Source organism: Kryptolebias marmoratus, linkage group LG1 (genome assembly GCF_001649575.2).
Source record: "Kryptolebias marmoratus isolate JLee-2015 linkage group LG1, ASM164957v2, whole genome shotgun sequence".
NCBI lineage: Eukaryota > Metazoa > Chordata > Actinopteri > Cyprinodontiformes > Rivulidae > Kryptolebias > Kryptolebias marmoratus.
The window spans coordinates 32,483,944-32,497,660 of record NC_051430.1 but is presented as its reverse complement, the minus strand read 5'-3'; the positions used below and the strand labels follow the sequence as shown (position 1 = coordinate 32,497,660).

General features: G+C 41.1%; 1 protein-coding gene across 1 annotated transcript; it reads left to right on the top strand.

Moving 5' to 3' along the window:
• Positions 1–2,495: 2,495 nt before the first annotated feature.
• atp1b1b (ATPase Na+/K+ transporting subunit beta 1b) lies at positions 2,496–9,047 on the top strand. Its single transcript, XM_017426371.3, has 6 exons — positions 2,496–2,656; positions 3,765–3,893; positions 6,559–6,714; positions 6,820–7,004; positions 7,439–7,522; positions 7,629–9,047. The coding sequence occupies exons 1-6, from the start codon at positions 2,566–2,568 to the stop codon at positions 7,887–7,889; spliced, it is 906 nt and encodes a 301-aa protein (XP_017281860.1). The 5' UTR covers positions 2,496–2,565; the 3' UTR covers positions 7,890–9,047.
• Positions 9,048–13,717: the final 4,670 nt, after the last annotated feature.

Genomic DNA, 13,717 nt, shown 5'->3' with positions numbered 1-13,717 from the left:
TCAACTTAAAACCCACCTGTTTAGAGCTGCTTATGGCTAAATTAGGGTTAGAGTGCGGGTTTTTGTCTCTTTCTTACTGTTTATTCAATGTCACATGCTGTTTTTATTTTGTTTTTAATTATGTAAAGCACCTTGAAATGACTTGCTGCTGAAATGTGCTATACAAATAAAATTTGATTGAATTAGTGTTAAAACAGGCAAAAATGAAGCAGACCATTGGTGATTTGACTTCTCTTGTCCTTGAGGTGATATTTAAAGGTAAAAACCAGCATGTGTGTGAAATCCGGACAACTCACACTTACACACACGTTTACATCCAAACAAAACGCACACAGTGTAAGAGACCCAGATAGCAGCACACTGCTGAGCACTTTTACTCACACAGCCGTGCAGGAGTGTGAAACTGACAGATTTACTGTACACAAGCGTGTGTAATCTCCATCATGAGTGAGTAAGAATGGACAGGAGGGGTCCGGTTGGTTTGGCATTCACACAATTATTGTTTTTATGTTGTTGTTTTTTTCCATTGGTTTTTTTTATTGCTATCTATTTCTGCAGACTTTGTGCTCTTTTAGCTTATTATAAATCAAAATATCCAGCTCATTCAGGAGATGGGTGCCATGACTTTGTTTTTTTTTGTAACTTTTACTTTTATTTAAAAAAAAAAACATTTTACTTTATATACAAATATTTTCCCCATAGAAATATATTACGATTTCTACAATTTCTTTCGAAACACTGTTCTCTATGACATCTGCTTCAAGAAACTGGCACTATTTTGACTTTTTGCTTTTAGCTACGGTTCTGCTACTTTTAGCTTTTAGCTAGACTTTTGCTACTTTCGATGTTTAGTTATCGTTTGCTACTTTAGTTTTTAACCAGTGCTACCTTTAAATAAACATTTGTTATTTTTAGCTAACTCTTTGCTACTTTCATCTTTTAGCTATTCTTTTTAACCTTTAGGTAACCTATGTTGCTTTTTTAACTACTTTTGGCTTTTAGCTAGCCTTTTGCCACATTTAACAACCTTTTGCTGCTTTTAGCTTTGAACTAGTGCCAGTTTACTTAAGCTGGTGTATCTTTAGGAGGATTTACAGTCATATATGTTGGGGTTAGCGGGTTCTCTGCTCCCCCAGCACACAGAGACAGTCCAGGACTCCCACCAAGTCAAAGAAGCAGCAGCCGAAGGAGCTCCAAGTTGTTTGTGATTACTGTATTGTTGGTGCACTAATGACTATTTTAGTGGGATCACCTTCAGTCACAATTACAGGTTTGAGCTCTGTAATTTGGCCTTTGGCGCGCAGTGATTTCACTTTAACACTTACATGAATTCATTTAAAAAAAAGATTTTTATTTCTCTCAAAATTTACATCAGCAGCTCCATTACGGCTCAAACATGTAACGTCCTTTAAAGTTTGTGAGATAAGGAGAAATAAGGACTGGTGTTTGGACCAGTGTGGTTTGGTGGAGATGTCATCTACTCGGGGGGTGTTTCTGGTTCATTTTTGTCACCCGCCAGGGAAAGGTGATAGCAGACAATGTTTTTGTCTGTGTCCGTATGGAAGTTTTCATTTATCTGTCTGACTGTTAGCCAAATATCTCATGAACCACTGGACAAATTTTAATGAAAGTCTCAGAAAATAATTTTAATTATACAGTTACTACTAATTAATCATTGGAGTCAATCAGACTCAAATTGGCTGCCACATCAAACTGACTTTCAAAAAGACAGAAATTACTATACCTCTGCCAATTTGACATATATTAAGCTAAAAATTGGTCTGGTAGTAGCTGAGACTGATCCCTATCAATAGATTGTCTTTCTTTAAAATTTTGCTATTAACTATTAGTAGTTAAAAGTCTGTTTATTAGCAAAATGTCTCATAAACCACTTGTCAGATTTTATTAAAACTTTCAGGAAATGATCACTGGATGCACCTCTATAACTGATCAATTGTTGAAGCTAACCCGGTTCATGATGTCCATCACAGTCAACTGGCCTTAGAAAGGTTAAAAATGGCAATAACTCAGTTCATTGTTCAGATACTGAGCTAACATTTGGTGTGGTAGGAGCTGAGAGTCAGTCACAACAGATACTCTAAGCGTGACATTTTGTAAAATTGTGCAAAATGTTTTTTGTCAAGGTTTGACCAAAACAACTATAGCTCCTGGTCTGAAACTGGCACAAATGGCAGCAATATGCAAATTTCTTTAAGTAACGACAGGCCTTTAAACTCAGACAATGCTTTTAACAGCATGTATTTCACAAATATTTGATTTTAAGGGACTTTTTTAATGACTAAAATGTGCTACGAAACCAGCTTTTTATTTTTTTCTGAATTTTTTCTTTCCTGACACTCGTCCTGACGTCACAGCCACGCATAAGCTTTCCCCGCTCCGTGATTGGCTGTCATTGCTCCGCCCCCCACCACTAGGTAAGTCGTTTAGAGTGGGTGTGGGCGGAGCTAGAAAAGCAGCGGGTTATATATGAGAGCGGCCGCCGCGTCTGGGTACCTCCCCGACGGTTCGAGGCTTTGGAAGTGGACGGAGGGAGCTCAGAGAAACATGCCTGCGAATAAAGATGACGGAGGCTGGAAGAAGTTCTTCTGGAACTCGGAGACCGGGGAGCTGCTCGGCCGGACCGGAGGCAGTTGGTGTGAGTAATAACCGTTATTTTTTACCCCCTCTTTTTTTCTGCGCGCTCCGGCTGAGGGTGCGCGCGCTGCTCCGCCTCTTGCTTCATGCCACCTGTTAGATTTGACTTTGCGTCATTCTGTACGGACAAAGTTTTCCTTACTTGTGTTTTTTTTGTTTGTTTTTTTTTTTGTTTTGTTTTAACCCCGGAGCTCTCAGTTTGTGTGCACGAATGAAGTCAGATATTTGTAATTCGGTTTAAAGTGATACAGAGAGATGAGTTTGACCGAGCTCGTGAGGTGAAGTGGCTGACAGGAAGCTAACAGTCCGATCTACAGTCGGCTTGTTGTTGTTTTAAGCTGTAGTCAAAGGGTTAAAAATGCATCATGGTCCAAGGTGAGTCAAGGTGACCGGGCCTGTTTTGTAACCCGAGAGAGAGAGGACTGTACCGATCTGGGTCGGGTTCCGGTCTCTGCTCAGATGTCGTGGAAATATAACGAACAATACCACTGATTAACTCGCTTCGACCTTTTCTTCTCTCGTTTCCCCTCGGCGGCACCCCACTGCGCATGTCCGTTCTTCTCAATGTCACCGTCTTCAGGGGGAGGACACACCTGGCTGGTTCCGGTTACAGGTCAGCTGGGTCGGTGCTGCCTGGACCGGCCGGGTTCGGCCCCTTAAAGGTCAACACATGGGCCTGGGAAATATAATGCTTCTGAGACTTTTGTATTTTCATTTATTCTTTTTAAAGTTTTGAACAAAGTCTGTGTCCTTATGTCAGTGGTGTCCAATCCTGGTCCTTGAGGGCCACTGTCCTTCATGTTTTAGACGTTTCTCTTCTTTGACACCAGGATTGAACACCACTGTTCAGAGTGCTGTGACCTCTGATTCCCCCCCCCAAAAAAAAAAAATAAAAATCAGTATGTCACTCACCCATGCTTCTCATTTACAAATCAGTCAAATGTTTGCAAAGTTTAGCAGAGGACTCGCTGTTCTGTGTGTGTTTCTCTGGGAGTGATGTCTCCTGGATTTCTCTTGCTAAGGGATCTGAATGTCTAGTTTTAGACTTTTATCAGTTGTTGTCAGGCTTGCACTTCAGTTTTTTGGTTTTTTTTTTCTGTCTTCCACAGTCAAAATCACTCTCTTCTATGTCATCTTCTATGGCTGCCTGGGTGGGATCTTTGTCGGCACCATCCAGGCCTTGCTGCTCACTCTGGATGACTTCAAGCCCACCTGGCAGGACCGAGTGGCCCCTCCTGGTAAGAACTTCCTGTCTGAGTAGATATTGCAGAGAAACAATTCTGCGTAAAGTACAGAACGTCTGGCACATAAGAGGCTTCGCAGATAAATGTTACGAAGCTGAGACTCCCAGGATTTTGTAATTTTATCCGCTTGTGGTGCTGACTCATTAACCCTGCTGCTGACATGATGAGCTGCAGAATTTTCTGGTTCAATCTGAACTAATCCTGCTAATCGAAGACTCTTGGATTCATGGAGTTGTTTTCTTTGTGTTCGACCCACACTGTGTGCTGTGACCTTTTGTGTTGATGCGTGTGAGGAAGAGGAATGTCACTGCAAGGTGAACGAAGGTCATCTGACCTCACCGAGCACTCCCCGGATGAATCGAAGGTCAAACTGCTCCTGAGAAATGTTGTGGAGGAAAAAAAATTTTAAAGTACCAGAACAATGGCTCAAAAGCTTGTAGCATCAAATGATAAAACGACTAGACTGAATCAGATTTCTAAAAGACCATAGAAGTTGAAGGAATTCGAGAGATCTCAATGTACTTTTGTGGTGAAAATATTAGTAAATAGTTCAATATTTATAAAAAAAGCAAGCGGTACCACCCATCTTGTGATTTTTAAATGATTTACTATTAAAGTGCAGCGCTGTATGCCAAATAAATGGGACTAAAATCCTACAAATGAATCATAAATGAACATGAGACCTTGGTTAAACTAAAACACTATCAGTGGTCACCCTAGCCCTGCCCCTCCATGAAAGTCATGACATGTAAATAATAATAATAAACATCCAGGGTTTCCCCCAGAAAAGAGGCCAAGCCTGGTGGTAGGTGGCCATTCGCCAGCCGATCGCGGTCCGACTGTGATTTGGTAAAAAAAGAAGATTAAAGTTAACAGGAAAGTAGAAAATATGGCTTTTTATTATGTGATATTGTAAGGTATTTGTGCCAAATATTTACAGTATGTGTTGATGACATACTGGGGCTAATGTAAGTTTAAAAAAAGAAATTAGTAAAAGGAGCTAGTAGACAAAATTCCAATATTGGTATATTCTTGTGTGGAAAACCCTTGCTCATAAATTGAGGGCAAATAGTCAAATTTTCCATGATTAAATACCAAATATTCTGTTATTGAGTTTTCCTCCTGAAATGACCTCTTATGTCTTGGATAATATCCAGCTGTATTCTCAAAACCTCTGTCTATTTTTTTCCTGGTAAATGTAGGACTTCAATACATTTTACAACTTTAACTTTCCAACTGTAGATATGATATAAATGTTGAAATTTCAGAGCTCTTTCTTTGGATGTTGCCCTGCCAAGCAGCTTGTTTTTCCTGTACAATGGCTCTGGTACGCCATCGTAGTAATGTCCCAGTGCAGCCTAGTTTCCATGGCAGGCCGGTCCATCTGGGCTTTACTAGGTGTAACACATCCTGGGTGCAGTTAACTCTACCAAATGTGTGATTGTACTGTCAGAATCTCAGACCATGCTTTACTTTGATTTGTTGTAAAGTAATTAGAGATTGATTTATTAATCAACTGATACTGGTCATTTTAAAATAAAATAAAAAATCTCACCCACTTATCAAGTACAAGCCCACAATTTAGTGGCTTTTTTTCCTTACCTTAGCAACTTGCCTTAGATTATGCTTTGATCAAAGCAAGAGCCACATATGGCCTCAGAACTGCCGGTAGATTAGGATCAGTAGTTAAAAATGTCAGTGCAGAGTATCCATATCAGGATAACGATATATATCACTATATACCCCAATTACGTACGTTGTCAGTTATTCCCTGAAAAATATGAAAATATAATCTCATTTCTTACCTTTTTCAAGCTTTATTTCGAAGTGACATTTAACTGAACTTTCACAAATGAGATCTGCTGCATTTTAGTGCAGCAATATATATGTACCTGTTAGACGTAACAGGATCAAATGACAACAGACTCCATTATCTTCGGCCGGCTATAGTTTCACTTTTCACAACTTTCCCGGCTCTTTTACAACTTGTTTGTTTGCACTTTTTGGATTGTTAAATCTTCTTTTTCGTGGTTCTTCTTTAAGTGATAGAAGAGGTTTGTTGTGTTGGCGTCAGATGAGAAAACAGTCTAATAGCAGAGTTAGCATTAGCATTAGCAGAGTTAGCATATTAGCTTTTTCTGCTCCGTGTCGGACTTCTTGAACGAAATCACAGACGTCCCCCTGGTTTTGGTAAAAGTCTTTCTTCTTGGGCTGCCTGCTAGCTGTCTCTACTTGTTGCGACCCCGGGTTTGATACTTCCTGCGTCTCCATCTTTCAGCACTTATGGTGAAAACACGGCGCCGCACAGAAAGCCGCTGCCGTAAAGCATGTCGNNAACCCACACGTAAAGCAGCGTCATGTCGCAAAACGGAGGTTCTTCGCAAAATAGTTATTTTTTCTTCTTATTTATCACTTCTATAAACTGAATGTATGCAAAGTGACAACACTAATACATTCGTCGTAGCCTATGTTATGAAATATTTACATGAATCATTGATACAATTATGATAGAAACGTTAGAAGAAAATGTGTATATGTATCGTTATATCGCCCAGCACTAGTGCAGAGGTTGGTTCACTCACCTGACAGCAGGAAGTCCCTAAACTGAGGTGTGAAGTGTCTGTATGATAACCATCTAAGTGTGCCATTGTCCCTGCAGGCCTGACTCACGCACCAGTGTTAGACAAAGGTGAAGTGACCTTCCACCCAAATGAGCTGGAGTCCTACCTGCCTTTCACCAAAGCTATGAGAGAATTCATGTCCAAGTACGATGATGACAACCAGAAGGACAGCATGAAGTTCGAGGACTGTGGATGTATGTCAGATTTTTTGTTTAATTTTTAAAAGCTCTTGCTGTTCATGTAAATGTTCTTTCTTAAAGTTGAGGTTCATTGTTTGGCTTTTCCATTCATTCCTGCAGTGGAACCTGCAGACTACAAGAATCGAGGAGACTTGGACAGTCAGACAGGAATCAAAAAGGCCTGCAAGTTCTCCAGGGAGCGTTTGGGACCCTGCTCAGGCCTTGACGACCGAGACTTTGGTTTCAGTACAGGCAAGCCCTGTCTGATTGTCAAGCTCAACAGGATTGTCAACTTCCGTCCAAGGGTGAATTTATTTTTTAACTCTAACTCCAGTTGTGTATTTGTTTATGAACAGGCATCCCTCTCATTCACACAAACTGTGACCATTACAGTGACTATAATGACTGCACAATCTGTGCTCTTATCATAATCCCAGCAAATGAGATAATTTGGGAGAGCTCCAACCCCAAGGTGCTCAGTGAGGGACCCGTCCTCCCTCAGTAAGTCCAGCCCCTCTCTAGGAGTTGGGTTCCAGAGCCCAACGAGTGTCCAACAGTTGCTGCCTCTCGTGTTGCATTGGGTTTTAATGACTCGAGTCATTAGAACCATAGAGCTAAAGTCACTGTTTGCTTTCCTCCTCTCATCATGACCCTCATGTTTCACTCTTGAGACCAAAGTGGTAATGTGTAGGATGTTTTGCCTGAACCACCTCTAATTTGTTGTCTTCTCCTCCTCTAGCCTCCCTCCAGCAATGACAGTATTCCTGAAGAGGCGCAGCCCAGGGTGCAGCCCAACGTGATTCCTCTCCACTGCACCCACAAGGTACACAATATTGTCCTCTTCGGTTTGGACCAAATCTGTTGAAGTAAATCCATGCACACATTTTTATTGTTGCTTTTGTTTATTTTTTATTTTTTTAATTCTCCAGAAAGAGGAGGATGCTGATAAAATTGGGGAGATCAAGTACTATGGGATTGGGGAGGGCTTTCCCTTGCAGTATTACCCGTACTACGGAAAGCGGCTGCACCCCCACTACCTGCAGCCGCTGGTGGCGCTGCAGTTCACCAACCTGACCAGGGACACGGAACTGCGCATTGAGTGCAAAGTGTTCGGACAGAACATCGACTACAACGACAAGGACCGCTACCAGGGACGCTTTGACATCAAGATCAAAGTTAGAAGTTCATGACCGCCATCAGGATCCCCAAATTCACCCCCACCCTAAATAATAGCAGTTATCCATCAGTGAGGGGAGAGGTTGTCCAGTCACTACTAGTCTTGAATCAATCAAAAGAAACTCTTGTCGAGGGACCGACGTGTAATCTGCTTTCATCTCTAGCTTCTACGCCTCCTTCTAGCCTTAGACTCAAATTTAGAAGAAAAAGTAGGGCCAATAAATCTATTTATTCCACTTTAAAGACTTTTCCACAAGCCATGGGACGTCGTTCGACTGTACTTGCATCCGTTCGTGCCCGCTCTGTTGCGCTGCCTTGTTGATGTAGTTTGGGAGGAAGCGGTAGATGTTTCTCTTGTTTTTAGCCAGCTTTTAGCAGCTGAAATGAATGCACACCTGTTTTATTGATTAACATGATTGGTTCACTTTTCTGATCTGTGAAAGGAGAAGGCTGCACTCCAGGAAACTTCTTTCCTCTTTCTTTTTGTCTTTTTGCTTCTGATCACAGAATCGGGTTTTTTTTTTTTTTTTTTTGTTCAATCGCTTAAATTTGTGAAGGGGATTTTACAACTTAGCTCTTTTGCCTTTTTTACTTTTCATTTATTTGTGTTTGTTTGGCCTTGAATGTAGACTTTGTGTCCAGCCTGTTAGACACTTTGGCCTGCTTTTAGGGCTATGGTGCTAACTTATGTTTTTAACATTTCTTCTTGTTTTTGCTGGATTTGTCAGCAATGTGGTGTAACTCTGAATGTTGTGACCATATACAGATGGTGGAAGACTTTTCTATTTATGCTGGTGTACATTTTGTTTCTTTGCAGAATAATGTAATGTATAAATGCAATACCAAAGTGAGGAAGAGAAGAAAAGCACAGCAGTGCTCAGAATGTCATCATGTAAAGTGCTAAAGTCCGTGTCTTGCCTTGCAACCTTTCAGTGGTTAACTTCTGTTTCGTGGTTTGGCCATGGGTGTAGTTAGGAGTAGACTGAACATGTAACATTTCAGAATAAAACTTAACTAAGAGCTTTGTGATCTTAGATGACTAATGCTAATAACTTAAATATCCCATAGGAACTCATGTTGATGTGAAATGCTTGATACTGAACAAGCCCTGAACCAGTTCATCCACCTCATTTCATCAAAGATGGAAACAAATAAAGTAATCATGAACCTTTCTCTGGTGTTTTCGTGTATTTCAGTAGCGGGTTGCTTTTGTTTTGTTTTTTTTCTTGTTGGGGTTAATCTATTGAAACCTGTCCTGTCGTCCAGGTTTTTATGTTTCTAAGACATGCTTTTGATCCAAGTAACTGATTGGATTCATCAGGTGTTGTGGTTAAATGTAACTGGGTATAGGAGCAGAACAGTGAATATTTATCCCATGCTGTCTAACGAGTTTATTATTATTGGTCCAAGCAGGGAACCCTGAAGGACACCATGACTATCTTTGGTGTATAAAAAAAAAAAAAAAAAGGATTCTTTAACATGAACAAACTAGAATCTGTCAGATGAATATGATTGAAACTATTTTAGAGCTGGGATCCAGCAGACATGTTGATGGTTTGAATAAAGAAAGTTCAACAGGAACAAAAACAGCTTCTAAAGGTGCCTCATCTGACAGGGAATCAGAGGCAACTAATTAAAATAATATTTATTTATAAAGAATCCCATGAAGTCATCACTACTTAGAGTTATAGGAATACATGGTTCAACAGAGAGTTGAGCTACAGTATTAAACAGAAACTCAGGGATGTTTTTCTTCTACTAAAGATGAATAATATCCAGTTCTTTCTTGTATGTTAGCAGCCTATCTCAGGTTAAATAAGTCTTCCATGTTAGTGGAGCGCCATTTCCTTTCCAACTTTCTAGATGTCTGTATGTAATTCGGAATTAAACTGAATTTCCTCATTTTGGGTAAAACCAGTTCACTGTATTAAAATATTAAATGCTATGTTTAAGCTATCACTTTCGATATCTGCTGAGAGGTCGCCTTTAATAATTCAACAGATTTTTTTGGTCCCTGCCTACCACCCCTCTACTAAAACGCTGCAGACCTCCACAGAAGACCATCACTGTGGCAGGTCTTCAGGGATGCTGCCTTGAATGAGAGGCAGCTGGATCTTCTGTCCTCAGATACATCATCCTGTGGCTTGAAGATGTCTCCACCACCACCAGGACTGTGACATGCCGTCTGAACGCAGAGGTCCGTACTCTGCTGAAAGCCAGGGATGCCGTCTTCAGGTCCGGTGACTCACAGGAACTCAGGAGGGCTAGAAGAGAGCTGACTGCAGGTATTAAGCAGGCCAAAGCCACATATGCACAGAAGATCCAGGGACATTTCTCCTCCCAGGATCCACAGAGCATGTGGAAAGGCATTAAGTTCATTACAGACTGTAACACCAGAGATGCACAATCCCCATCAGGTTCTATGCCTGTTTTGAGGACCCAAATACACCACCATGCACCAGACTCACCTGACCACCTGGAGAGAAGTCCCTCAGCGTGACCCCAGCAAAAGTAAGAGGACCCTCAGGAGGATTAATCCCTACGAAGATCCCTGAAAGGGTGCAGAGGTGCTTTAACTTTAACTCCTCCCTCACCCATCTGCCTGAAGTCCGCCACCATCATCCCGGTCCCAAAGAGCTCTGCAGTGACTGGTCTGAATGACTACTAGGCTGTAGCCCTCACCCAGATTCACCCTGATAGTCACAACATGCTTTGAAAGACAGAAGCCACCTCTGACATCAGCAGGGATCCACAACAGTAGGCATACCTGGAGAAGCAATCAACAGAGGACACCGTTTTCTCCGTGGTCCACACTGCTCTCCATCATAAACCAGGTGTTTTGTCCATAGAGCGAAGCCGAAACCAGTCACGGAGACAGGAAATCAGGTAAGTGGTTTTATCTACAGTGGTGGTGGTCAGGAGCAGTCTTGAAGGCAAGAAGGAGCAAGGTGAGTCTCGGGTACAAGTCTTGGTTTTAGTGTTGCGAACTGATGAGTTTGTGAATAATGTCTCTTTCTTTCTTACAGGTGTAGAAGGCGTTCGTGGCGTCGAGGAGGTGACTGTTTGGTAAAGCGCGTTTTAATAAAAACCTGATCCATCCCCGTCCGGGCAGGCCTCAGAAACGGACGAGTGAGCCGTGGTTCTGCTTAGAGCGTGCAGGCCGGGTCCGGTTACAGCTGCAGGTCTTTGGGCCTGTGTTCTGCAGCTAGCGGGGAGATGTTGTTTCACACACTGGCAGAGAGAGGGTTTTAGCTTACTGCCAGCAGCTGCTTATTAAATCACATTCCTCCCGATACCTCCAGCAGGCAGCTCTACAGCTTGAGTTCAGCGTTAAAACATTAGCTCAGTGTTCCCATGCAGACTTTCTTCAGTAAATCACACTTTAAATGGAACACTCTCAGCTACTACCCCATCAAATGTCAGCTTAAAATCTGAATTAGAGCCATTTGTGTGCTGGTTAATGTTTACTAGCTGTGGCAGCCATCTTGAATTGACTTAACTCCAAAAGTTAATCAAGTGTAGACATACTCATGGTGAAAGTTTCTTTTTTTTTTCCCTTCCTTCCATTGTTCCTTATTTAGATTATCTATATTAGTGCTGGGCGATATGGAAAAAAATCCTATATCACGATATGGATAATTTTATATCACAATAACGATATATATCACGAAATCACGAAAATATATCAAGATAGACACTTTTCTATCGTCCCCCCGATAAGGATCGTTATATCACCCAGCACTAATCTATATATATATATTAGAAATTCTTCCGTTGGCTGTTTAGCGGGCCTTGGTTCTGTTAGTTAGAGTTCGTACCTTAGTTTAGTTTATCTTAGCATCTCTCATGTTGGCTGTTTAGCGGGCCTTGGTAATGTTAGAACCTTAGTTTAGTCATGTTTAGACCTTAGTTAGTAATTGTTATGTCGGCCGTATAGAGGGTCTGGTACCATTTAGAAAGCTCGGTATCATTAGCTTAGCATTCTCATGTTTTAGATTATTTATCCAAACTGTACACTTAGTTTAGTTTATCTTGTTTAGCTTTTGTGTTTCATTGTGTTTCATGTTCTGTAACTTTGTCTGTAATTTTGTTCTTGTGTTGAGTCGCCTTGTGCTGAAAAGTGCTATATAAATAAATGTACCTACCTACCTAAAATCCATGCAGTGGTTCATAAGATATTTTGCTAACAGTCTAACAGGGACACCAACAGTTTTTGCACAGTGAGCAGTACTTTGAGTGTGTGTTGCTAATGACTCTCAGCTACAACCACACCCCAGTTTTAGCACAATATCTGTAAAATTGATAGAATTTAAATTATTTTGGTGTTTTTTTAAGGTCAGTTGGATGTGGCGGCCATCTTGAGTGGAGTTGACTCTCAAAGTACATCAGCTGTGGATGCACATCCGGCGATTTCTTCTGCAAGTTTCAATAAGATTAGATTCATGAGATCTTGTGCTAACAGACACAAGAAGAGAGGCACTGAACAGGAGAAAAGATTGCATCCCAGCATGGTTCTGCCTTCTGTCCCTGTCCAAACTCGTCCAGCAGAGTGGACGTTTTCTCCAGTGTTGTGTGAGGCGGAGTAAAGTGGACTTTAGCAGTAGCGGTTACATAAACTGTTTTGGGTTTCTCAGTGGAAAGAACACAGAGCAGCACGGTGGAGCAGTGGCCCACTCAGCTGCTCACAGCACAAAGGGTCAATCCAGCTGCTCTGAGCTGCGTCGGCACCAGATTCATCCGAAACGATCAGGTTTCCTCCTAAACTCACGGGTTTCAGTCCAGCCCTCTAATGTAAAGGATTAGCTTATAGGAAGAGAGACCACACACGGACAACATCCTGGAAGTGTTTAAAGCCGTCAGCTTCTCTGCAAAATATGAGAACTAAGTGCTACACAACGACTGGAAGGTGCTAAAAAAGATAAGTTGGTAGAGCTAAAAGAAGCAAAAAACTAGCTCAAAGCTGAAAGTATTAAAAGGCAAGCTAAACAAAGCTAAACAGCAAACAGCTAGCTAGAAGCTAAATACAGAAAAAGGCTAGCTAAAAGTGGCAACTGGCTAGTTAAAAGTAACAAAAGTCAAAGTAGAAGCTAAAAGTAATACATGGCTAGCTAAAAGTTTAAAAGTCTACCTAAAAGTTAAAAGAGCGAAAGCCTAGCTAAAAACTAAAAGGATCAAAAAGCTATCTATAAGCTAAAAGTAGCAGATTTGGAGCTAAAGGTTGCAGAATTGTAGCTAAAACTAGCAGAATTGTAGCTAAAACTAGCAGAATTGGAGCTAAAACTAGCAGAATTGTAGCTAAAAGTAGCAGAATTGTAGCTAAAACTAACAGAATTGTAGCTAAAAGTGGCAGAATTGTAGCTAAAAGTAGCAGAATTGGAGCTAAAAGTAGCAGAATTGTAGCTAAAACTAGCAGAATTGTAGCTAAAACTAGCAGAATTGGAGCTAAAACTAGCAGAATTGGAGCTAAAACTAGCAGAATTGGAGCTAAAAGTAGCAGAATTGTAGCTAAAAGTAGCAGAATTGTAGCTAAAAGTGGCAGAATTGGAGCTAAAAGTAGCAGAATTGGAGCTAAAGGTTGCAGAATTGGAGCTAAAGTTTGCAGAATTGGAGCTAAAAGTAGCAGATTTTGAGCTAAAAGTAGCAGAATTGGAGCTAAAAGTAGCATATTTGGAGCTAAAGGTTGCAGAATTGGAGCTAAAAGTAGCAGAATTGGAGCTCCAAGCAAAACATAGCATAAGAAGAGAACAACAGAGCCAGTAGCTGAAGCCGATTTTAAAGAGGACAAAGTTTAAAGGAACTCAAGAGACCTCGAAGTATTTATATGGGGAAATATTTGTAAATA